The sequence below is a fragment of the Panthera tigris genome, chromosome A2, assembly GCF_018350195.1.
Source record: "Panthera tigris isolate Pti1 chromosome A2, P.tigris_Pti1_mat1.1, whole genome shotgun sequence".
NCBI lineage: Eukaryota > Metazoa > Chordata > Mammalia > Carnivora > Felidae > Panthera > Panthera tigris.
In genome coordinates, this window is record NC_056661.1 from 108,135,069 (window position 1) to 108,161,787 (window position 26,719).

At 37.6% G+C, this 26,719-nt stretch overlaps 1 protein-coding gene across 1 annotated transcript in view; it reads right to left on the reverse strand.

The window, feature by feature from the left end:
• CRPPA (CDP-L-ribitol pyrophosphorylase A) overlaps positions 1-26,719 on the reverse strand; it is a 314,810-nt gene that overhangs the window by 197,188 nt on the left and 90,903 nt on the right. The window contains exons 4-5 of the mRNA XM_042967601.1: positions 10,215-10,319; positions 3,140-3,185 (exon numbers count right to left, since the gene is read on the reverse strand). Of these exons, the coding sequence (XP_042823535.1) occupies positions 3,140-3,185; positions 10,215-10,319 (151 nt within the window). The remainder of the gene's footprint in view (positions 1-3,139; positions 3,186-10,214; positions 10,320-26,719) is intronic.

Genomic DNA, 26,719 nt, shown 5'->3' on the forward strand with positions numbered 1-26,719 from the left:
AGAGGCAACAGCTGCATTAAGAGATAAACTACTGAAGACAGAAACTTGTAGTTTAAGAATTTATTTTCTGTCTTAAAGCAGTACTTGCTTAGAACCCTTGATTATTTATTCCAATATGGACACAGTGACACAACTTACATCATTAAGTTCTTGGAGAACCAAGAGATGATACCCATGAAATGCTTTAAACATTGTCTGACACAAAGTTAGTACCCAATAAATGCCATGTTATAGTAGTGTCTAGAAAAATATTTTGAACAGTTACTAGGAAAAGGCAAAGAGATGAGTATGTAGCTCACTCTACTATATATCGTATTTTATTTTGCAATTTTAGTTTAAAAAATCCAAGGGTATTCGTTGGCCTATGTCACACATGTTTGTTTCTCCTATCAGGCCTCAGAAATAGAATTAGTGCAAGTCACAAAGGTACGTAGCCATTTCAGGTATGCAAACAAGCATTTGGAGCTGATAAAGTACAGTAAGACTTCAAGCTCTTAATGCAGTAATAATATTATCTGAAAAGAAATGATCTATGAAAGACTCAAGAGCAGCCTAGAGGAATGTTTCCAGAATTTAACATACAAACTAACGATCCAGAGTTTTTGTTAAAATTCACATTCTGATTTAATGTGGTGGGGTCACACATTCTGCATTCGAGTTTTCAGGTAACCTCAACTCTGTTGATCTAGAAGCCCACACTGAGAGTAGAGGAGGCCCCAGAGCAGTGGCCCTCCCAGTATATCCACAACATCACAATCTCCTGGGAAGATAGAAATGCAAACCCTAGAGCATAAGGAAAACCTTGGAGATCATTGATGAGCTCTTTCCATCCGGTCATATTAGTTACTCTGAGAATAAAAGACTACTTTTTTAAAAAATACTTTACAAATACAAATAAGGGCACCTGGGTGGCTCCAACAGTTAAGTGTCCGACTTCAGCCCAGGTCATGATCTCACAGTTCATGGGTTCGAGCCCCATATCAAGCTCTGTGCTGACAGCTTTGGATTCTGTGTCTCCCTCTTTCTGCCCCTTCCCCATTCATGCTGTGTCCCTCTCAAAAATAAACATTAAATTTTTTAATGAAAATAAAAATAAAAATAGCACACTAAAACATGTTGTGTAAATAAGAAAAGCAATTTATCTCTATACAATTTCCAAAAGTATAATCCCTACAATTATACTTCAAATGTAGACTTTTATAAGAATCCTGATCTGATAAACACTAGGCAAATATAATTTGTAGAATCCTCAGTAGGACCACTTACCACCTACTCACAAAGTAAGTCATGTCCATTTTACCTAGGTAACAAAGGTATGATTGTGTAAGGAAACCAGACTAGTTTTCTATTTCCATGTGCTGAGAGCATAAGTAACCACATCATGGTTTAGCCAACTTGTCCACAGTAATGTTTACATAATGCCTGCTTATTGTGTAAATACATGTCGACATTTTGATTTACAACTATAGATGATCTGTTTGCATACACAGATACACAGATGTATAAATAATGGTACATTAATGGTTTGAAACACAATATTCTTGAAGGACAAAAACCTTAAGGGTAAATTACAAACATACAATGTCATGATCAGAGAAAAGATTTCAGTTTTGTGAATGGGAAGCCAATTGATAATTCAAAATTTGGGGAAAACCTACTTAACAAACGGATGCATTGAGAATTCAGATTCGGCATTTTTTTTTTCAACTTCCAAGCTTGAATACAGATGTTCAGCTCTCAGTCAAAACCTAAGCACACAGGTCAATCCTTTATTTCAAAGGAGTCTGTAAAAGACTGTAAAGCACCACACCTGCTTCAGGATTAGCACTGTAATTTTTGCTAGGACCACAGATTTTTTAATTTGTTTTAATATTTATTCACTTTTGAGAGATAGAGCGTGTGGGGGGGAGGGGCAGAGAGAGAGACAGAGACAGAGAGGGAGACGCAGAATCTGAAGCAGGCTCCAGGCTCTGAGCTGTGAGTACAGAGCCCAATGCAGGACTTGAACTATGAGATCATAACCTAAGCTGAGGTTGGACACCTAACCGACCCAGCCACTCAGGCGCCCCTTAGGACAACGGTTTTCTAACAGTGATTCTCTCAAGATACATCTTAGATGTTGCATCCAGGGGAAGAGTATCTCAGGTGCCTAGTGAATACAGGCCAGGCATGCTGTTCAACAACCTACCATGGATCAAACAGTCTCCACCACAAAGAATTACCTGACCTCAAATACCAAGGGTGCTAGGGTTAAGAAACGCTGATTTAAGTAACTGAGGCTGCCAAGATACACACTCAACGTGCTTGGTGCATCATCATTGCATTCCTAGCACGGTGTTCAGCACAACAACAAGTATTTGTTGATAATCAAATAACTACCTTAGTGTAGATGGGAGACGAAAAACAATGATAAAGGGGTTATTACACGTGTAGTATCTAAATTCCAAAACAAAATCACAGTTATTGTCAAAACTGAAAAGAAATTTAACAAATCATCTAGCTTTACTTCTCTAGTTGGGGGAAAAATAGCTTCATACGAACATGATATACAGTGTACTAGTGTGGCAGTGTTATAAGGGTGCAGTGGAAGCTGGGCCTCTTCGTAAAAGTAAGTATCCTAAGTTAATTAAAGTCAGTTTTTACTTCTAATAGTATAAGGATACCATCCTTTTCTTTTAATTTTTTTTAACATTTATTTATTTTTGAGAGACAGAGACAGACAGAATATGAGCAGGGAAGGGGCAGAGAGAGAGGGAGACAGAAATCCGAAGCAGGCTGCAGGCTCCGAGGTGTCAGCACAGAGCCCGACGCGGGGCCCGAACTCACAAACCGCAAGATCATGACCTGAGCCGAAGTTGGACGCTTAACCTACTGAGCCACCCAAGCGCCCCAGGGTCCCATCCTTTTCTAAGTATTTCCTCTATAAAAATTAAAACTAATGTGACATAAATAATAAGTGATATTTCACAAGCAGGAAACACAAAATGTAATTGTTTTCCAAAAACACCAAATCACAGACCTCTGTGGCCTACAGGCATTTATACTTCTGAGAATTCTGGGATTTAAAATGTCATGAGAAATTCTAAACTGGCTTACATTTTTGAAACACAGGAACTGACAGTCACAAGGCCAAACATACCCTTAATAATCGATTCAGCTGCATACAGATCTCGTTTGTAGGTCACCTAAAGGACCAAAAAAAAAAAAAAAAAAAAAAGTCATTAGACTTAACAGACCAGGAAGGAATGTGAGAGCAATAAAATTATGCCCCAAAGGAAATTATTATGGAGAAACTATGAACACATACTATGGACAATTTATAAATTATAACAACATTACCAAGTTCAGAAAAATATATTCTATTTCTGCAAACTGCTTAATATTGGATTTTAGATCTTTAAATTGAGATATTATGTGGCAGTGGTTACCAAAATCTTATTACTATAATTCAAATACTATTTCCAAGACAACGTGGTAGTGTTTAAATAAAAGCACCAGCACTGGAGGTTATTACTGTTTCATAGTAAAGTTTTATGGCGTAAGGAAGGAAGAAAAGTATGTGTAACAAAAAAATCACAAAATTGCATTTTTAGTTCAAATGAGATGATTCTCAAAGATTCATTCACATTAAGGGGTGCCGGGTGGCTCAGTCAGTTACACGTCTGACTCAGCTTGAGTCATGATCTCGCGGTTCACAAGCTCGAGCCCCGCATGCGGTTCTGTGCTGACAGCTCAGAGCCTGAAGCTTGCTTCTGCGTGTCTCTATCTCTCTGCCCCTCCCCCACTTGCACACTCTCTCAAAAATAAATTTTAAAAACAGATTAATTCACATTAAGAGAGACTTCATTCTGAACGGAGATCTTTATGTAGACAAGGTTCACGTTTCAAGCTTTTTATTGATATATGCATCTGATAGAGACTAGATGGTACCATCATGTACATAAGAACAATCATTATCTTTCCTTGAGAACACATATACATCCTCCTTCTAACTGTAACCTGCTTTAGTCCAATGGCACATACTTCCCAGAACACAGCCATGAGTTCAAATAGAGCCTGTCAGGTGCATGGGTCTGCAGAATTAGTTCTCACGTCAGAATTGAAAAACCTAGAAGATAATGTACTACATTGATAAGTACTATAAGCTTAGGAGCTAGTTTACCATTAAAGTACCCAGATGATTTTGATGAAAAGGGTCTAAAAACACACTTTGAAAAATCCTTAACAAATTAGTGCATTTCTGTATCTGTTACTCATACTTTTTTTTTTTTTCCTTCAGATTATCTCATAACTAGACTTCTATAGAAACTGTGTTCAGTCCAAGTTGCTCAGGGCACTTCTACTCAAAATAGACTCCCCTGCTATGCCTTTATCCTGGTAGGTAAATCCTGATGCAAAACTATACCCAAAAATTCAAAATTAAAGCAGTAGCTAACAGGGGTGCCTGGGTGGCTCAGTCAGTTGAGTGACAAACTTTGGCTCAGGTCATGATTTCATGGTTCGTGGGTTTCAGCCAGGAATCAGGCTCTGCACTGACAGCAAGCAGCCTACTTGGGCTTCTCTCTCTCTACCCCCCTCTCTCTCTCCCCCTCCCCCACTGGCTTGCCTGCTCTCTCTCAAAATAAATACACTTTAAAAAACAAACAAAAAGTAGTAACTAACCTAAGATAGAAAGCCGCTTGAGCCTTCAACTAAACTATTAAATTCAAATATGGCATTGCTACATTATTGCCAAAACAAGCATATACCAACCAAAACTAGTACGATAGTTCCTGATCCACAATATAATTCCATTATCTGGATACAAAACAGATGTATTCACCAAATTAAACACTATATTGATCTCATTCATTCATTCAACAAATGTTTTTCAAATAACTACTGTGTTCTAGGTCCTATTCTGTTTTGGGAATAGAACAATGAAAAGAATGAGCAAAATGCCTTAACCTATGAAAACAACATTTTGGTGGAGAAATTTTCTTAGAAGAAATGCATCAAGTAAGTTCTTCTTCTGTGTTCTTGAAAACCCAAAGTCAACTAGGTATCTAAAATCAGGCTTCAATATTTGTAATTCAAATGAGACACTAGTGTTTTTCTGTAATAATTTTCTGCTGCGTAGGGCAAACTTAGACCTGGACTAGGAAACAGCCTAATTACCATTATTCATTTTGTATTCTTTCCTGCTGTAAGGAATAAAACTGCATTCAAAATTAAAATAGAGGAACTCTGAAAGTACCTTATACTGTTGTTTTTTTTTTTCAAGGAGATTTTAATGACACATTTTTTAACTTACAGAAAAATTGGTCTCAAATCCTAAAATCCCTTTTCTAGCATTCTTGCAACACTTAAAAGTTTTGCATTGCAATCAATCTTAGTAAGACACACATTTTTATCACCTAAAGGTCCTTTCTCCACTATTATTAAATCATTAACCGTATAAACAACAAAGACTCCTCCATTTCCTTTTGTCTACTCTTTCTTGTAGGCTGTGGATACTGACTATACACAGATTAAAGCTTTTATTTTTTACTAATATCTTCTACATAATGCCTTACATCTACTACTTGAACTCCACTTCTCACCAAACACAGATTTAATGAAAATAAAGTACATAATGTTTCTCACAAACTCGTAAAATACTGCATTTAAAAATAGCTTTTTTTTCCTAATTGAAAGTTAACGTACTTCAAAGGGAACAAACAGTACTGGAAAATGCTGTAATTCTGAACTGATGAGTTATACTTTTTCTGTCAAACTTTTACCGTAATATGGGTTGCCCTTGCCTTATTTTTTTAATTTTCTAAAGTTTATTAGATCAGTTTTGAAGTTGATTTCCTTCTGTCAGCATGATCTGTAGTTTTCCTTTGACCTTGCACAATGTGTTATGAAAATTCATTACTTTAAAACATCAACCCTTAAGTGAATCAGAGGATTGAGGCTCTCTTCCATCACTCATTTTCACACCACTCAGTAGAGGCTCAGGAGCCGCCTGAAGACCAGGGCAGGTGCTCTGTGCGCCTGAGGCTCAGGGCCCCGCATGTGCCCCACAGCTATCCATTTCTGTCTCTTTTCTTTGTGCTTCTGTGCAGTATTTCATCTGAGCTAAGTGTGTAACTGCAGGAAAAAACTACTCCATGGAAAAGAAGCTTGAAACTCAGAGCCAGAGCGATGGTCTTGTGGCTCCGTGGCCTGGTCTCCCTCAGCTGCCTCAGGGTGGGTCCCCAAGACCACCACCATCACACCTACTTGTGTTGCTCGGTGTCAGCACTTGATGTAGGACTTTAGATTTCTCAGTGCCCAGTTCAGTTGGCCACCATCTTCGGTAAATTAGAGAATACGTAATCCCTATCTTTCCCATCTTTTACCTTGTAAGAAAATGAATATGTCACTGCAATGATTAGAAGCCTGAAAACAATAAATTTTAAAAATAGAGTATGGTGTGTTATTAGACACAAATTTGGATTTGGGGATATATCGATTTTATTTATTTCATCAATTGGATCTATCTGAAGATATTCTTTCGTCTACACTGGATGACTAGATGAAAACCTCTGAAAATAAACAAGGTCACCACATTGCATTTTTGAAATTAAAAAGAAGTGAGACTATTTTGTTTCTTCTGTTTTAAACAAAGATGGCAGAACATTTGGATCTTAAAAAAAAGTGGGGGGGGGTAGTTCTCATCAAAAGGATTCCTGAAAAGTCAGTTATTCCAGTAATATGTGATGACTCAAACAATTCAGAAGCTCCTCCTCAACAAGTATTTTCAGACAATGGAACACAGTTGAATTTCTTTAATACCTGGTTATAAATCTTTTATGCCTTAAGGATAGTTCTAACATTTAAAAACAAAAAACCTATTCAATTAGTCTGTATAGTGTAGTGAGCATGTATTTAAATATATTGGGACAAAAATATGGTACAATTATAAACCAAAGGAGTAGAAGTTCTTATGTCTACTAGATGAAACTTTGTAAAAGTAATAATGTGTTCACTAAGGCCTCGTAAGGCACAACCCCTCAAGGGAAAGGGAGAGAGCCAATTCCTATTCCAGAAATCAGTCCTGTTCTCTTCTTTGTCCCAGGGAGTGGGGGACATCCTCTACCCTGCACGGTGATTTAAGTGTTTCCTCCAGGCCACAGAGGAGCTACTCCAAGAGAGGTGGCCTAACTCTGAGCATTTACTTCTTGCATTTACTTTTACAAAAAAGTATGTAAAATACAAAATGTCCCTCTTGGGATTTCTGGTGGCAGTTCAAAGAGTTCTACATGCAGGCATGAGACATGCCTAGTCACTCCTCACATCACGGTGGGAGACAACTCCCTGACTTCTGAGGGGTAGGGAAATGTATCCTGGATCCATGTTTCAGAGTCCTCCCTTGCCTTACTTTTTTATGGTTGTAAAATGCCTCCTGAAATGCATTTTTCAGCCTGTCAAGATTTGTGAATCACCTGCCAGGTACTTGGCTCAGCCATCTGATTCCAGTATCAGTTTTAGCCTCCTTGTACTAAATATTCTTTCACATCTAAATTTTTAAAAAATGGTAGCATCTTTAGTGCTAGTATAGAAGTAGAACACTAAGTTCTAAGTGTAGATTCCATTGCTTTGGTTTAAAGAGAAACTGAAAAACTTTTACGCAAACAAAATGCCAGGACCTCAAAATTAAATGAGAAGCCTTTATACTGAAGACAGTTCACACAATGTCATCCAGATGTTCAACAAGGTGATACCAACAGCTAGGAAAATATCAGCAACAAGAAAAAAGCTGGGGGTGGGGGTTGCGGAGGAAGACAATGAGAGACAGGAGGAAGAGGAAACATAGAAGCTGCAACAACTACAGTATTTGTACTCAAAATAATTTCACCTCAACAGAAGACATGTGGTATCTATAAAAGACATCCTCACTGCCATTAAAATACTTTGTGCCCAATCCACTGTTAAGGACACTTTTAGAATCCAAGATCCCATTATTCAAACATTGTAAAGAAACAGGCTTTCCCCTATCCCTTCAGGTTTGTAAACTGATACTATAAGGCTGATCCCTCTGGGCCTAAGCTTGTGGAATGTTTTTTAGTTTCCCAGGGTTACCATAACCAACCACAAACTGGGTGGCTTTGAGACTATTCTCTCACAGTACTGGAGGCGGCAAATCCCAAATCAAGGTGTCAGCAGGGCCATATCCCCCTCTGAAAGCTTGATGTGTCAAAGAATGCTTCCAGGCCTCTTCCCTCTTGGCTTTCCTGTGCCTGTAGAGGCAGCACTCCAGTCTCTGCCTCCATCATTAGTCACTGGCATCCTCCCTTTATCTCTCTCCCCCTTCAGCTATTCTTCTCTGTTGAATTCAGAGCCTACTGGATGACAGTAAGACCTCATCTTAACTTCATTAGATCTGTAAAGATGTTTTTTGTTTTAATGTTTATTTTTAGAAAGAAAGAGAGACAGCAAGAGCAGGGGAGGGGCGGGGGGGGGGGCGGGGAGAGGATCCCAAAAGCAGGCTTTGTGTGGTCAGCGCAGAGCCCAAAGCAGGAATAGAACTCACAACCATGAGATCATGACCTGAGCTGAAATCAAGAGTTGGATGCTCAAGTGACTGAGCCACCTATGTCCCCTGTAAAGATACTTTTCAAATAAGGTCTCTTTCTCAAGTGCAGGAGTTAAGTTAAACTTGAACATAAGTTTGTGGGGGACACAATTTAACCAGTAACAGCATCATGAAATGACTCACAAGGGGAATGATGAGAAGCACTTGGCAAGGCCAATCCCTGACTCTGGGCACAGACATTGGTGCCCATGAAAGGGAAGCCAAGCACCAAGATGTGAGCGCTAAAACTGTGTTGCTGGAGAAAGCAGTGAAATATGAGATTTCACAATTATTTTTTTTAATTGAAATAAATTGGTGAGGAACAAGTGGAAAATTTCAAGAGCAATGTGTTACTTTACTTTCATCTGCAAATCTCAGGGCACTTGACAAGTTTCAAAAAGGCTCTGAACACCCACAGAGATAGATCACCACACCCCCTAAGACATCAAAAATGAGGTCAGGGAGTGTTATGTTAACATGTTGTCTGCGAGTTTTCACTCCCTTCTCCCTCTGCCTGCAAATTAAGTTAGCACACAGTCAAAAGGGGCCTTACAGAGATATGAGTCAGCATCTTGAACAAAACATCTACTTGGTAAACACCACAGTCCTCACAATATGTTCATCACCACCAGAACCACATATAGAAAAGAATACACAGAATGAATAAAATATTTGCCTGCTGGATTGATGACATTTGGATACCCTTAAAAAAACAATAATACTGTATGGATTTTCTCCACCAGCCAATAATCCAGACATGCCAATATTTTGTAATTTCAGAACATTTCAAGTGTGTATGAGACAATCTTAGAATGCAGCAAGGCCCTTCAGTTTAACGTACATAATACCTAATTAAGTTAGTAGGTTTGCTTTCTGGTTTGTTTTCAAGTCAATGGGGAAATATGCCTTTGGATTCCAGAATAGATCGTTCAGTTCGACACATTCCCACCTTTATACAAACGAAAGCCACACTGTGAAACACTCCATCCTCCACAGGAAACTTTAGTATGAGAGTGTTATCACTTCATTCCCTCCAAAACAAAGAATTTGTCATTACGAGTCAAACCTTATTACATTCAAGAGTCCAACTGCTCACTGGGGCTATCAAGTGGGTCCAGTCATCCAGTCCACAGAGTCAGAACTATGGCAGATATTTCTTTAACCCAGTTAAGTTGGAGCCACCACCCCAGGGACCAGAAGGAAATGTTGCCACTGTGGGAAGCAGAGTTGCATCCTTAACCCAAAGCAGTGTAAGGCAACAGAATAGAAGGATATAGGGAGAGAGAAGGAAAAACAATGAGTAAAACCATCTTATCAGCTAAAATGGAATTTATTTGAATAAATTATCTCCAAGTGAATTTTCTTAAAACAAGGAAATAGAAATGATACCATACTTTGATGGCTCAGAAAGCCCAGTGAAACTCTGAATGCCTTTAATGTATACATACATACATACACACACATACATCAATACCTTTTTTCCTCAAAATATTCTTTCAGTATGAAACCACATATTTTTATACCACTTCTCCATTTCCTGAAGCAGCCAGAAAGTGTTTACACTTACAGAATGGGTTTTAGGAATGATATACAAGCATAGCCAAGTCCCAGAGCAAAACACCAACTCCCTTACCTTCCAGAGGTCAGGTGATCCTTCCACAAGTTTGGCTTTAATGTGACCATATTTTAGAGCCAACTGTAAACATTCAGTTCCAAATTCCAAGTCATAGTCACTACACTGGATAGAAAAAAAAAAAAAAAAAAGAAGAAGTTGTTTCAACATATTTTAAGTACAACTTTTTTTTAAATTACATAATCAATACAGAAAAGATAGGGCCTAGAGAACTCATTAACTCTTTGATTAGCTACTTATTAATTGATTCGCTACTTATTAATCACAATACACAATACACAATAATTTTACCTGTGTAAATTTTACCTATATACACTATAGGAAAGTTGTAATCCCAAGTTTTAAACTTCCTCAATAGTTTTAGGGGTCAAATAAACATAATGCTTTCCTTCCTTTGATTATAAGCTACCCTTCCAAGCATGTTTCTAAAATGTCTCAGAGTATGGCTGAAGATCCCTGTATCAGAATTTTATTTAACAAATACACGTATCCATCAAACTTCAACTCTGCTATTTATATCAACATATTTGCAGGTCACAGCTCTTGTTCATTTTAATATTTTACTTGTCAACATATCATTTTCAAAAATGTGTATTTTTATTCTTAACTTGAAAACATTTCAGTATTCCATTATTAAACAGGAATGGAAAAGCCTCTCATAAACTTAGCAAAATACAAGCAACATTTTTAAGCATTTCAGGCCAAACTATTAAAATGACTAACAATTCAGGTGAATAATACTGAGTGCCGATCATGTCCAAGCTCCGTATTACATACCAGCACATAAAGATAAATGAGACATGTTATTATGTCCTCAAGGAACTCACCTCTTAAGAAGGAGGCTGATCTATATAACAAATATTTTGCAACAGAATGTGATAAATACAACACTAGAAGTATATCTATGAGTAGACCAGGAAATAAAATACTTAATTCTGTGTAAAGGCATCAGAGAAGGCCTTTCAAAGGAAATGGTCTCTGATCTCACTCTAAAGACTGAATACAATTGGAGGAGAGAGGGATACCTTTAAGAGAAAAGGTGGCATAAAAACATACCAAAGTTTCAGACATCTGATAGATTTGGATTTTAGAATGAACATACCCATGTAAAGAAGACCAAACAAAGGCCACAAATATCAGTATGAAATGCAGCACTTGTTGCCAAAGCTGTACTGTTGTACTGGCGATTCCAAAATCCTAGCTACAGTGGTTTGGGAAGGTAACGGCGAAGAAAATAGAAGCATCAAATATACATAGTCCCAAGTTGACTAGGATGGTCTCAGCTTCTATCTTCCATTTTGATACACTTTAACATGACAGATTTCTTAGACATTATAATCTTTGAAAAGTATTACCAACATTAGTTATATGCAAATAAACGAATTTGTTAAACCTCTTCTTAGTAATTCCAGCATCTGGTCTCATTTAGCAGTACGTGAGATGTATGTACAGTCAACAGAATGTTCTCTTTAACACATGGTTAAATCTGAAAGATGACCAGTATTAGCCCTTTTCTTGACTCTTTTCAGAAACAAGATATTTACCACATTTGTGGGAAGACTTCAAAGTGCTCACAAAGTGCATATTGAGAGGAGACCATAGGAACAGGTATTCCCTCCTGTCTTAGGTGGTACAAAGAGAATTACTGGATGCTAGACTCTTGCTGGCCACATATTGTACCATGAAAGATGGCAACAGCCTACAAAGTGTATGAAGTCTTTAAGATTCCAGCCACTAGGGCCAATGAGAAACAGAAAATTCTGGGTCAGGTATATAGGAAATATATACTAGAAACAGAGGCTGAGCCATCTTGACAAAAAGAACAGCCTGAATTTGTCATTCATTGTTATAGACTAATATTACAACTATTTATGAGACTTTTGGTAATCTTTGCAATAAAATTTACTGTGGGGGTAAATTCAAAACTACACATGCCTAATGACCAATTAAATTTTGAATTTCTACATTTCTCGCTAACACTGATTAGGATTTCTATTTTTGTGTAACATATGGAAAGCTGGAAGAAGTCATGTTCTTTTCTGAAGAAAAAACAGATAAGTTACCAAAGCAGAACTTTTCTTGAATCCACCAGAGCCAAGGTCACAAGAGGACCAAGCATCCTTAAATCTAAGAAAAGGCAGGCCTCCCCCAAGGACAGAGAGAATGCCATCACCAGCTTACAGACAGTACAACAGAAGAACAAGAGACATCAGGTGTCATACAAGCAGCTAAGAAGAAATAAGTAGAAAATTTCAACACATTGCTAAGTACTGAGTGGAGGTGAGTAGGAGAATATAGAACTTCTGGGAGCCACATACTCAACAGGAACTTTTACACCCCTGCAGGCTCCCCTTGTGCAACCTACTACTTTGGGCTCATGAATACTATATTATTATTTGAAGGTGACCGTGACTACTCATACATTCTGAAGTCAAGACATGCACTAAGTATTTTTAAGTTAAAAATAAGAAATCAACAGTGATAAGATAGAATCTTTAAAATAAAAAATTAATATAAAGGCAGGCAGAAAAAGAAACACAACAGATGGAACAGAAAACAACTACCACAGTGGTAGATTTTTACATTAAGAAAGTTAATCAGTGTGTAAATGCTGAAAATTTAGATCTTTATGATTCAGCATGGGAATCATAGTGATATCACTGGTCACAAAAAATACACATACATACACTGATGCTAAGAACCCTCTGCCTCCATCAACCTGCAGCCCAAAAGAATGTCAAACAATATTCTTCCTAGGCAGAAGCCCTGAGGACACTGTCAGAGATCCCCAAATACGGTCCATCTCAGTCATGGTTATAATGAAACTCAAAGTCAACAAGCTCCACCTACAAAAGCCAGCAAGTACAGTCACCCAACAGATAAATATGACCAGAAAAAACAGATTTAACTGAAAACCAAGACTAACATGAAATCTAAAGTCAAAAAGGCAAAAATTAAAATGTTTACAGAAATTATGCAGTAAGAAAAAGGACTAAAGCATGATAAGGGAGAAAGTGTTTATAAAATAGGGTAATATTTAAAAAGCAGAAAACAGAGAAAAAAACAGTGACCACAAAGTCCAATATGTTAAAAAAGAAAGAAGAAATAAAAGTCAGAAGGGAAGAACACAAAAGAGTAGGAGAAAGATCAAGTGTTTCAAAAAAATTACAGTAATGAAGAACATGAGTTTCCAAATTAAAAAGTTTCAAGGAATGTAGAAGCTCATGAATGAAAATACACCAAACTCAATTAACAGCAGCAACAAAAGGTCTCCTATAAAGCAGGAGCCCAAATTGGTTGAGACATAATAGCAAGAATGAAAATTAGAAAAACAAAGGGATAGTTTATCCATAATTTTGAAGGTAATGATTGTCAACATAAAACTGTACTTCAATAACACTTTTTCATCACGTATGAGGAAAGGATATGGATTTCTACAAACACTGAGGGTCTCAACAGAATTTATTTCCTCTGCATTCTCTTTCATTTTGAGTTTCATAGGCTTTGCCTTTTTAGAGCAATTTTAGGTTTGCAGCAAAAGTTAATAGAAGGTATACGTATCTCCTATATACCCTCTATCTCCACATACTCACAGCTTCCCCCATTATCAAAATTCTACACCAGAGTGGAACATTTGCTAACATTGGTGAGCCTACACCAACAAATCATTATCACTTCAGGTCCACAGTTAACACTAGGATTCACCCAGTGTTTTTACATTTTATGAGATGGCACAAATGCGTAATGTATTTCATCATTTTGGTACCATAAAGAGTATTGTCCCTGCCTTAAAAATTCTCTGCACTCCTTCTATTCATCCTCCTCCTTGCCTCCAACCCCTGGTAACCACTGAATTTCTCCTGCCTCCATCCATAGTTTTGCCTTTTCCACAAGTCATATACTTGCACTCACAGTATGTGGCCTGTTCAGATTGTTTTGTTTTGTTTTCACATAAAAGCATGCATTTAGGTTTCTTGTATGTCTTTCATGTCTTCTTCGATCATTTTTTAGCCCTGGGTAATATCCCATTTTCTGGATATACCAGTTTATGTATGCATTCACCTTTCTGGCTTGCTTCCAAGTTTTGGCAATTATGAACAAAAACTGGTATAAACATTCACGTGTAGGTTTTTGTGTGAACATAAGTTTTGTACTCGTGTGAGTAAATAAGAAGTGCAATGCCTGGACCATATGGTAGGAGTATGTTCAGTTTTTTAAGAAAACTGTCAAATGGTCTTTCCAAGTGAATGTGCTGTCCTACATTCATTCTCGCCAGGAATGAATGAATTCCTGTGGCTCTGTATCCTCACCAGCATTAGATGTTGGCATTCTAAATTTTACCCACTCTAATAGATGTACAGTGATATCTCAATGTTTTAGTTTGCATTTACCTAATGACTTAGAATGTGGAGCACCTTTTCATATGCTTATTTGCCATTTGTATATTTTCTTGGTGAGATGACTATTGAGGTCTCTTACCATTTTTTGAATTGTTCTTTTTCTTCTTGTTGAGTTTTAATAGTTTGGTTTTTTTTTTTTTAATGTTCTGGATAGGAGTCCTTTATCACATGTGTCTTTTATAGGTATATTCTCCCTTAATTTTAATAAAGTCCAATTTATCAATTTTTTCTTTTGTACATTATGTCTTTGATGTTGTATCTAAAAAGGTATCACCAAACCCAAGGTCAGCTAAGTTTTCTTCTCTCTCCCAGGAGTTTTATGGTTTTGTGTTTTACACTCAGGTCTATGATCCCTTCTGAATTTTTGTGAAACGTGTAAATTACATCTAGATTCATTTTTCCATGTGTATGTTTAGCTGTTACACCATTTATTGAAAAGATTACCTTTGTTTCATTGTATTTCCTCTCCTCTTTTGATGAAAATCAGCCATTTACATGGTCTATTCCAGAGCTCTGTACTCTGTCCACTGACTGATTTGTCTGTTCTTTCACCAGTTCCAGACAGTCTTGATTACTATAGCTTTATAGTAAGTCATGAAGTTCAGTAGTGTCAGTTCTCCAATTTTATCCTTCTTCAATAGTGCACTGGCTGTTCTGAATCTTTTGCCTCTGTATATAAACTCTAAAATCAGTTTACACATACAAAAAAAAAATGCTGGTTTTTTTTTTTTTAATTGGATTGCTTTGAGTCTATAGACCACATAGGAAGAACTAACATCTTGGTAATACTGTCTTCCTATTCATGAACATGGGATAGATCTCGTTTATTCAGCTCTTTAATTTTGCTTAGAGTTTTGTAGCTTTTCTCCTATGGATCTAATACATATTTGGACAGATTTTTAAGTATTTTATTTGGGGGGCACTACATACAAATTGATGAGGGAGCATAATGCAAGCTGAGGGCAAAGTACAGGCTAGCGCCCTTCCCTGCAAGTGAAGTATGTGTAATATTCCTTGGACACTCCAGGCTACCCAAGAACAAAGCAAAGGGGTTTAAGTGCTTGCCATGGTGATGCAGGAAACTAAGGCAAATGAAAAATTCAATTCCCTTACTGTCTACAGCCCATTAAACAAGTCCTTGAAACCAGCAGAGTGACCTCCCTGTAGAAGCTCAGCTGCCTTGACGATGACACTTTTCTAGGAGCAAAAGGGAATCTTGGCTTAACATTATCCTGACCTCCCAGGATCCTGCAAGTCTACTTTAACAAATAAAAATTCTCTTGGAAATGTCATTTATCTCAATTCCCCCAAGATATATGCTGGCAACCATACTCCAGGCTTATGGCCCCCTGATAGATATCTGAAGGGTCTCAAGACTGAGATTTTACTAAACGGTTATAAATGGCATTTTCCTAACACCACCTAGCTCCTCAAGGTCCTGGGAACATTGCTTCCAAACTAACTGAGAGACTTCCTCTAACCCTAACCCCATCCCAACCTGAGGGTATATAATCAGTTACCCGTCACAAGCCTATTGCAGCTTTTTCTGCCCATGGGCTCTGTCCCTGTGCTTCATAACATCATCTTTTTGCACCAAAGACATCTTCAAGAATTCTTTCTTGGCCATTGGCTCCAAACCCCACCATCACCCCCAAAATCCATCACAGATGATGTGTTTAATTACAAATTTCACCTGTTGATTTATTATATAAGAAAGCGATGGACTGTTGTATATTAACTTTGAATTATGCAACTTTTCTACAACCACTTCCCTTCAAGAGTTGGTTCATTCTTCCAGATTTTCTACAAAGACAATTTTGTCAACTGCCAAGAGTTTTATTTTACCTTTCCCAAAGTACTTCCTTTTCTTACTAAGAGTTCCAGTACAATGTTGAAAAGGAATGGTGAGAGGGTACATTTTTGCCTTGTTGCTGATCTTAGCGGGAAAGTTTCTAGTTTATCATTAAGTGTGATGTTAGCTGTAGGTTTTTTGTACATATCATTTACCATATTGAGGAAGTGCTACCTCTATTCCCAGTTTGTTAAACTTTTATCATTAATGGGTGCTGGATTCTGCCAAATTCTTTTCCTGGAAGTAATGAATTATTTGATTTTTTCTTCAGCCTGTTGATATATTGTTATTGATTTCTTTTTAAGAGGAGCTAGCTTTGGATACCTAGGATAATTCCCACTGAGCTCAAGTCTTTAATTCCTCACATGCATTGTTGGATTCTACTTGCTAATGTTAATTTTTTTTTTTTCACTTATGTTCATGACTTAGTGGTCTGTTGTTTTCTTGTAATACCTTTGTCTGTTTTTAGTGTTAGGCTGGCATCAGAATGAGTTAGCAAATCATCCCCTCAGCTTCTGTCTTCTAGAGGAGAATTGGTATAATTTCTCCTTTCAACATGTACTAGACTTTACAAGTGAATGCACCCAGAATTGGTGCTATTTTGGAAAATTACTGATTTTATTTCTTTAATAGATATAAGACTACTCAGACTGTCTTTTCTTATGTGAGTTTTGGCAGATAGTCTCTCTCAAGTAATTGGTCCGTTTCATCCAGGTTATCATCCCCTTTGAGGACGTAGAGGTGTTCACACTATTCATTTATTATCCTTTTACTTTCTGGTGGTTCTGTAAAGATGTCCCCTATTTCCTTGCTGGGTTAGTAATTTGAATCCTCCTTCCTCTTTGTGTGGCACAGTTACTTTATTAATCTTTGCAAAGAACCAAGTTTTGGGTTTGCTTTTGATCTTACTGTTTCCCATTTCATTTGTTTCTGCTCTAGTTTTCATTATTTCTCGTCTACCTATTTTGGAATTTATTTGCTCTTTTTCTAATTCCCTAATATGGAATTTTAGAGTATCAATTACAGGTTTCTTCTTTTCTAGTATGTATATTGAACACTATATATTTCCCTTTAAGCACTGCTTCTGCTATATTCCAAGGTCAATGTTTTCATTTGTATTTAGTTCAAAATACTTTAAATTTCACCTGTGTCTGCAATATTGAGGACAGTAGTTTGCCCTGTGACTTCACCGCTGATGAAGTTAAAAAGAGTTAATTCTTCACTTTGCTCAAATTTTTGCTGTTCTTGGAATAGAGTGATACCTTCTAAGCTCTTTACGTGCATAGGAAAGCAGAGAATCCCCCATGCCCTCTTTTCTCAGGACATGGTGCTCCACACAGTTGAGGACTATACTGCGTAAACTGCAGACAAAGGATATGGAAAGCAAGATATCCCCACACAGTAGAAAAATAAAGGCAACTGCTAGCAGAGTAGTGAAGTAGAGTCTCCAGGTGACCGCTACGCAGACAGAATGAGAAACTAAGTGAAAGAAGGCGTTGTGCCTCCTTAGGAAGGGGTGCCTATAAATGGGAAGAGATTCACAGACCTAAGTTAAGAATGAATAGAATCTCTTTGAAAAGTCTCAAGAGAAACCGCCTCTAAGAAGGAAGAACAAGGGACAGAGTTGACATGAAGGCTCTTGTTAACCCTTGCTACATGTACATTGTCCTTCTATTACCTAGTGGAAAAAAATTTATGTAACATTTATATAGTGTAATGTAAGAAGCAATGTCAATATTATATCCCCAAGAAATAGATGCTTCTGGATTAAGGATTTTGTTTCAAAACACACGGATTTAACTTTAAACAAATGAATCTGATATTCTGGTGATAATTAAGGTCAAGAACATTTAAAAGTCTAAACAATGAATTTGAAATAACAGTCCATGTGAGTTACTCTATTACAAAATATGAAATCTAGTCATTGTGATAAATTTAAGGTATTGATTTTCAATTTGTTCTTGTTCTTTAACAACTTACAGAAATTTATAAATTATCTGTTAAAATTTATCACAAGTCCTTAAATGCGGTTTGCTCACCTGATAGCAGTATATATATACTCTCATGAATTTGAGACCCTGTTACCAAGTGTTTAAGAGCATGGACACTGAAGTCAAATAATTTTTCCACGTGACAAGTTGGGCAGAAAATATTTATGTAGTCTCTTCCTCAGTTTCTTCCATTTGAGAAATGGAGAATGAGAGTTATTTAAAAAAAAAAAGTAAACAGACACTGGAGGTGTCTGGTGTAGTGAGTAGTTTATGGCTATTCCTTGATAAAGTCTGGATATTGGTTATGAATTTAGATAGTTAACTATACAAACTGGGGTTTGATAAGTAGCCAGAAACTTTATGATAACATCTAATGTTTGTGTAAATTTCTGTTTCTTCTGTACCAATATTGGAATAGCTCTGACCATGTTTATGAATCTTTTCCTTCTGCTTTCCCTGACAGCCAGTTTCCTTCAGGGAAAAAAATGAGAAAAATTAGTGTTGCAGTTGGAAAAATAAAAATAGAAAATGAAAAGAAAAGTGTATGTAACTATTATGAATTCTCGTTACCATTAGAGTATTGGATTTTCTCTTCCCATTCTATAATTAGATTTTTTTTAATGTTTATCTATTTTTAAGAAACAAACAGAAGCACGATTGAGGGAGGGGTAGAAAGAGAGAGAGAGGTAAAGAATCCTCAGCAGGCTCCACTCTGTCAGTGCAGAGACTGATGCGGGGCTCAGACCCATGAGACACGAGAGCATGACCCCAGCCAAAACCAAGAGTAGGATGCCTAACTGACTGAACCACCCAGGACCCTCATTCTCTTCCCATTTTAAAGTACTCTGTAAATCACACATAGTTGGAGTTTTTTGTTATGTATATCTTGCTTTGCTGTTTTTTCCATATGCAGGAGTAAAGTTACATGACTAACATCAAAGTAATATCCCTCCCATCCTTTTGGGTCCTTCTTCATGGATCTTCACCCCATAGTTAACCTCCTTCCCTACCCTTTCTACTGTACCATTCTGTTATGCTGTGGTACACTCAATCTCATTACGTAAACAGGTTCTTCACCACCTACAGCTGAAGGTACACCAACTGCTTGACATCTTTCTCATGTGGTATCTACTGCCTTTCCCAACCATCAGTTACTAAAAAGGCTTGAAGTCAGAGTTAATACTCCAGATCCCCACTTTTCTTCCATAGCAAGGAATTTTTTTGGAATCCTATCCTTCCATAATTCATGTCATCTGGTAAAATCTTCCCATCTTCATAGTACCGTCATCTCTCATTACTTCACAGGCTCTGCAGTTTTACGCACATGGATCAGTCTTCCTTTTTACTCGAACTACTGACACTACCTTGGCTGAATTCCAAGCCCATATACAAAACTTTCAAATCCTCTAGAACTTTGTTTCACCTTTTGTCTTCCCCTGAGCAACTACTTTTCTGTAATCCTCCTAGAAACTTTTTTTTTTGACAATTATTTAAGACCTTTATTAACAGATGCTTGTCATTTGACTTTTTTGAAAAAAGTTAAGCCGTAAACTTTTATTACAAATTGAAAATGAGGTTCTTAAAAATCTCAACTTGACCAGGTATGAAACAATTTAAAAACCTTTAAAAGGGTGTTGAGGGGGGCGCCTGGGTGGCTCAGGTGGTTGAGTGTCAGACTTCAGCTCAGGTCATGATCTCACGGTTTGTGGTTCGAGCCCACATCTGGCTCTGTACTGACAGCTCAGGGCCTGGAGCCTGCTTCAGATTCTGTGTCTCCTTCTCTCTCTGCCCCTCCGCCACTCACACTCTGCCTATCTCTGTCTCAAAATAAACATTACGAAAACCAACAATAAAAATCAAAGGGGTGTTGAGAAAAAAGTTTTTTAAAAACATGTTTGTTACTACCGGAATGAGATGTCTTTAGGTAAAAATAAATAAATAAATAAAATAATAATAATAATAATAATAAAATTAAAACCCCATGCTACATAGATAATGCAGATCATTCTATTTATCTGGTCCAAGCACTTAAAAATTTCAGCTCCGATCTTTTTTTTTACATTTCTTATTGCTGGAATTCATCTTCATTTCTTCTTGTTGGATGACTCAACTGGATGATGGTGGAGACGGTAAGCCCACATGTACTCAGACCCACCCCTTCTCAACCTCTGGAGCTAACGAATTCTCAGCTTCTGATTCGGCTGCTTTTGTCTCTTGCCCATCTTATGATTTAGGGTTTTCTGGGCACCTGCATGCATAAGTGAAATTGTGGCAGTACTGACAATGAGATGGCTGCTGACTTTGGGTCTCATCTCCTTGATCTTCCCTATCTTCTTCAGTGCTATCCTCCAAAGACTAGGCTGTCTTTGGAGAGTAGGACCCCTGTGCAATGGTGATCTATAAGCCTGATGCATATTTTATCTCACGGGTCTACCCTGAAGTCTACCTCAGAAGACTGGCCAACAGCCACCGGTAACCACCTGTAATAAGATGGAAATCATAGCCTGCATGAGGCCAGGCCTTTAGGAGCAAGCTCAGTTCCCACTCTTTCCCCCACTCTCACTATACTGGGTATTTGCTGGGAGTCGCGGGGACGACACTGGCCAAGGGGATAGCATGGATAATGGTTATGATCTGCTGCTTATCTACTGCCTATCACTGAAATTCCACTCAGAGCCTGTCACATTTGCTGCCTGCACGCCCTTTTCTCTTTCAACATCTGACTCCACAGTTCCTCCAACTCATATACTGCAAAGGTACTTCCTGGGATTATTCTTCTTTACAGCAGTCTGGGGCATTCCAGTTGATGAAACCATATCGGTTTCTTACACTCAGTCATTTTATTGTTCCCAAAACCTTCATCAGGATGATGTTGTTGTCCCCACAGGCAGATGCCACCACTCTGTGTGCCACTGCCCATGGGGCCACTCTTGGTGTCTTCAGTGGCTGCCAGGTCTCGGCCTCACTGCTCTGGATTGCGGTCATGGTGATTGGGATGGTCAGGAAGCTGTGGCTTCTCCCAGGCGGGTGGGTGATAGACTAGACTGGGGTCTGCTGTCCACTCTTGCCACCATTCCAACTCTAGAAACGTGATTTTTTTTTTCCTTTTTCCTTCTGGATCCTTTCATAATTTCAGTTGTTTTTTGAGGTTTTGTTTTCTTTTGTTTCAATTCAAGTATAGCTGCCACACTAGGTTACATTATTTTCAGGTACCCAACAGTGACTCCACAAGTCCATAAGTTATGCTGTGCTCATCCTGAGTGTAGTTACTATTTGTCACCATACGGTACTATTATATCTTTGACTATCTTCCCTATGCTCTTTCATCCTGGTGACATACATTCCATAACTGGAAGGCTCTGCCTCCCACTACCCCTTCACCCATTCTGCCCATCCCTCAACCTTTCCCCTTTGGCAATCACCTTCAAACTTGATTTTACCTCTATCTGTTCCTCGTAAGACATTTTTAATTTCCACAACTCAAGTCTCTGACTAAAACTTCCAATCCATCATTTCTCTTACTCTCTCCTTACATTAATCTTGCCATTTTAGCTCAATGAGGCATCCAACGCTATATTAAACAACATTTAAAAAGCCAGAAGACTATAGTTGAAGGCATTCGAGCTTTACTACTGCCTTGATCTATTGGCTATCCACTAAATCTCCATTATGAACTCCAACTACAAATCAATCATGTTGTTTTATTCCCTTAATTTTTCTATTCATATGTTTTATCAGTTTTAAGTGTACATACTTTGAAGAACCAAATATCCCTACAAGATTTGTCACAAAAAAGTTTACCTAACCCCCTTCACTCTAATTTGTCTTCCCCATACACAATTATTTTTCCTTCATTCAACTATCTCTTCTATTATTCACTTCCATGTTTAGCAGTCAACTATTGCTGGATAACAAATACACAGGCTCAGTAGTAATAAGTTTATTTTTCACTTGCAGAGCTGTGTGATGGCTTACATGGTTGTGCTGCAAGCTGCAGGGTTTTGAGTTGGCTGCGGCAGCTAGGACCCATTGGTCACACTCTGCAAGACAAACCGGAGGGGCTACAACCAACCAGTATATGCCTTCCTAGCGGCAATACTAGAACCACAAGAGGGCAAGCCCAACAGCACAAGCACACTTAAGCCTCCATCTCTATCACATCTGCTAAAATCCCAAAGCAAGTTAGGAGGTCCAATCCACAATCGATAACCAGGGAAAACCCTTCCCTCACCAAGAGGCCATGGCAGGGGTGCAGAAGTAGAACAGTGTAAGAGGACTGAAAATCTGAGGTCAACTAACTTATCACATTGTGATCTCTGAACATACTGTGATACTACCTCTTTATCTTCTGAACTGTCTATCTACTGAAGAATTCTGTCCCTTTCCTTCCAACCTCACCATGATATACACTAAAACTTACCAATTCCTTACTCCTTCAATGTCATAATTTTGGTTAAATTAGTATTGAGTGTTTACATCATTGACTACGTAAACATTCCTCCGAGCTAAGTCATTTATTATAATTCCTTTCTTGCACAAGCCTTTGTCTTCCCTGGAATTAAAACCTATCTTCCAAGTATATAGTTTTCTATATACTTAATGACTCATTCAACAGCTAACACTTAGCTATTTGTTTAGATCTACTGTCAAGACGTTCACACACAGGCACTTCACCACTTTTATATTCCTGAAGTAATCATTCTTGGAGTCTTCTGAGGTTTTTCAACATGGACAAGTTGTCTTTTTCCACTCACACGTTTTGTGTATCATGTGGTTATTTTTCTGGAAAAGGATTTTACCAGTTTGAACTTTTATAACACACATGGAAGTTAGGATCCATTGTTTTATGGTAATTGTGTCACGGTCCACGGCTACAAATAATCCAGTTACCTATCTATCCTTTCAGCTTTAACATCATTCACAGTATTATTTCTGCAAGGCAGCCTGGGAAGTTTGCCCAACAAAGAACAATATATACATTAGAGAAAAACTAAATCAAAGGCATGCATGCACAGGTTTCTCACTCTGTAGTTACAGATCCATGCTCAGAATGTTTCAAGTAGAAACAAAATAGGCTATCTTACAATTAGGTAAACAATGAACACCTGCATTCAATTTATCATCTGAAAATCAAACTTTAAGCAGTTTGCATACATTTACATTGTCTGAATTATGCAACATATTCTAGAATTGCACGGGAGACAGTTATCCAAGAAGCTTGGTTCTTAAAATTTATCTGATCATTTTATGAATAAACAATTTCAGACTAAGTCCATAGGAGGCTGATAATTCAGAAGCATCTCTCATGCTTCAGGAAACAAAGCACAAATGACCTGGCTAAGGACAGGATTTCTTTGTATACAAGTTTTTTTAAGGTGTTTACATAAAGTTGTACTCAGAAAAGGTTTTCAAGTGCCTATCAACAGAAAACAAAACTGTCAGTTTATCATATTTTTGCCGACCTTACCCAACCAAAATTCGTTATGAACCTAGAGACAAACACCATCCATGTGTATCAGTTCATCATTACCTAGAAAATGTTATTTCCTTTTGGGTCTCCAGGTAATTGGTGAGAAAAGTTATCATGGGAAAATGAATTTACCAGTAAATCTAAAACTGTGTTTTTAGTCCTTCTGTTGACTTCCACGATCAAATATTGTCAAGCACTATTAAAAAGTAAGACTTTCACTGGAATATCTTACTCCACTCTCTCCTGGGCCATCATTGGAAAAGTAAACTGATCAAAGGTTAGCAATAAAATTAAGAGTAAAATATTGCTGAGAAATATATTGAAAGGACATATTACATATGCATTATCTAGCCCTAATATAAACTAAGGGAAAATGGAAACCCTTTATCACCATCCAACCCCAGAGACAAGGCAGCTTCAAATTTATTTACAGAGATCTGTTAAAAGGCTGTTGCCAGAATGTCAAGAGATGATAAGTATCTGAAATAAGTCCAGGAAATATTGAGAAAGGAGGATCAAAAGTCACAAGTTATTTCAGTAGCTATAGGACTGGTGACATTATTATCTAGGCTGAAAGATGTAGAAAAGTGAGTAGGTCTATTGGTTAAGCTCAAGGCATCATTTAGATTTAAGTCACCTGTAGGACATCTAGTAAAATTACTCTTAGGAAATTGTAAATAAATACCAAACATTCATGGGGAAAACACAGAAAAGAATTATCAGGAAAGCTGAGGAACATATGTATTTACTAAGCAAATATTTAAGGATAATTTACCAACCATTAAAAACTAGAGGTACTCATGGGGAACCTGGGTAGCTCAGTTGGTTAAGCATCCAATTTCAGCTCAGGTCACGATCTCACGGTTTGTGGGTTCGATCCCTGCATCAGGCTTTGTGCTGACAGCTCAGAGCATGGAGCCTACTTCAGATTCTGTGTCTCCCTCTCTCTCTGCCCCTCCCTCACTCATGTTCTGTCTCTTTAAAAAATAAATAAACATTAAAAAATAAAAAATAAAAATTACAGGCACTAAGAAGGATGAGTAAGGCTGGGGAAAATCATATAGGCAAATTTAACACAAGGAGATGACAGGTATATCGGAGGTATGTTCACAGGCTGAGGGAAATAAGAGAAGCATCAATCCTTTCACAATATTAGTTATTATTTTTTTTAATTGACACGTTATGTAAGTTCTACAAAATTTAACCTGAGTTCAGGGCAATTCAAACTTTAACTATCTGCCTTAAACCTAAATTAGATATTATCTGAAGTCCTTCATTGACCAGAAGCATAGTTTTAATATTAACCCATCTTCTACACAACTTGCCCAGTAACCTCCTTCCAAAACACATTTGTTGGGGCGCCTGGGTGTCTCAGTCTATTAAGCGTCCAACAAGCTCAGGTGATGATCTCACAGTTTACAAGTTTGAGCCCCACATCAGGCTCTGCACGGACAGCTCAGAAACTGGACCCTGCTCCGGATTCTGGGTCTCCCTCTCTCTCTGTCCTTCCCCACTCGCACTCTGCCTCTCTCTCAAGAATAAACATTTAAAAAAAAATACACTCCTTGTAATTTATTATCTTTAGTCCTCTCTCTAGTTCACTCTTATCTCCCATGATAGTTTCACCCCTTTACAGTCTTTCACTTTGCAATTTAGTTTCCTCAGCACTAACTCTCAACTGACACATGATCTAGGAAACTACTCTGTTCTTTCTAATCTACATCCTTCGATCATGAAACAAGTCATAACTAAGAGTAGGAATGAAATCTGCCTCAACAGTAGGCCACAGAGATGGAACAAAAAAATGATCTGTTCGACAATGTGAATGAATTTCAAAATCATTATGTTTTAAACTAATAAGCCACACACAGAAGACTACACCTCTAGGATTCCATTTTTAAGACTGCTACAAGGTGAAAAACTATACAGGCAGAAAACAGATCCATGATGGCTAAGCCTGGGAATGGGGAAAATGAATTCACTACACATTTGGCCACGTGATTTGTACTATCCAAAAGGAGAAGTGACCATGTCGCAGTTGCAAAGGTTGTAAATCTAACCTTTAAAAAACCTTGCAGCTTACCACTCTCTTATACCTTTGTCACTTCCATAAAAGAACATACCTGGAATAAACTGCTGATCAAAGAAAGGCAAAGCATGGAAAACTGTCCAGTGTATATACACCTGCAGTGTGAGGCAGAGCTACCCCAAAACAGAGCTATCTAGCCAAGTCCATATCAGAAGCTCAGCTAACCCACAGGCACATGAGCATAAATTAACGTGGAACTACCATGTTCTTGGATGGTTTATTACACACCATGGATATAGCTATGGCAAACTAAGTTGTTGGAAAAGTTTTCTGAAATTTACCGACAACTAGGAAGACTTTAATGACTGTTCTATAATACAGCAAGCAACTCTAAGTAATAAACTACAAATATATGCAGAAGGAGTCTCAATAATGTCTACCAAAAGTCATGCAGAAATATTACCAGTAAGACTCTCTTCATACATATATTCATAACCAAGTAATTTTAGGAAACTCTAGTTATTTGTTAAGACTGTAGAGGTAGACAAGAAAATTATTAGCACAAAATTAAAATAGGAGCGAAGGGAACGCAGGACAAGGATGAAAACAAAAAGGAGAATACTGAAGACATCAAGTAAAATACCAGCAATGTTTTATTTCTTAAGCTGGATGATAAAGACAAGATTAAAGACCTATTTTCTTTTAAAACAATCTATCAAATATATGTAATACATGCTAAGGAATATATTTTATCAAACATGCA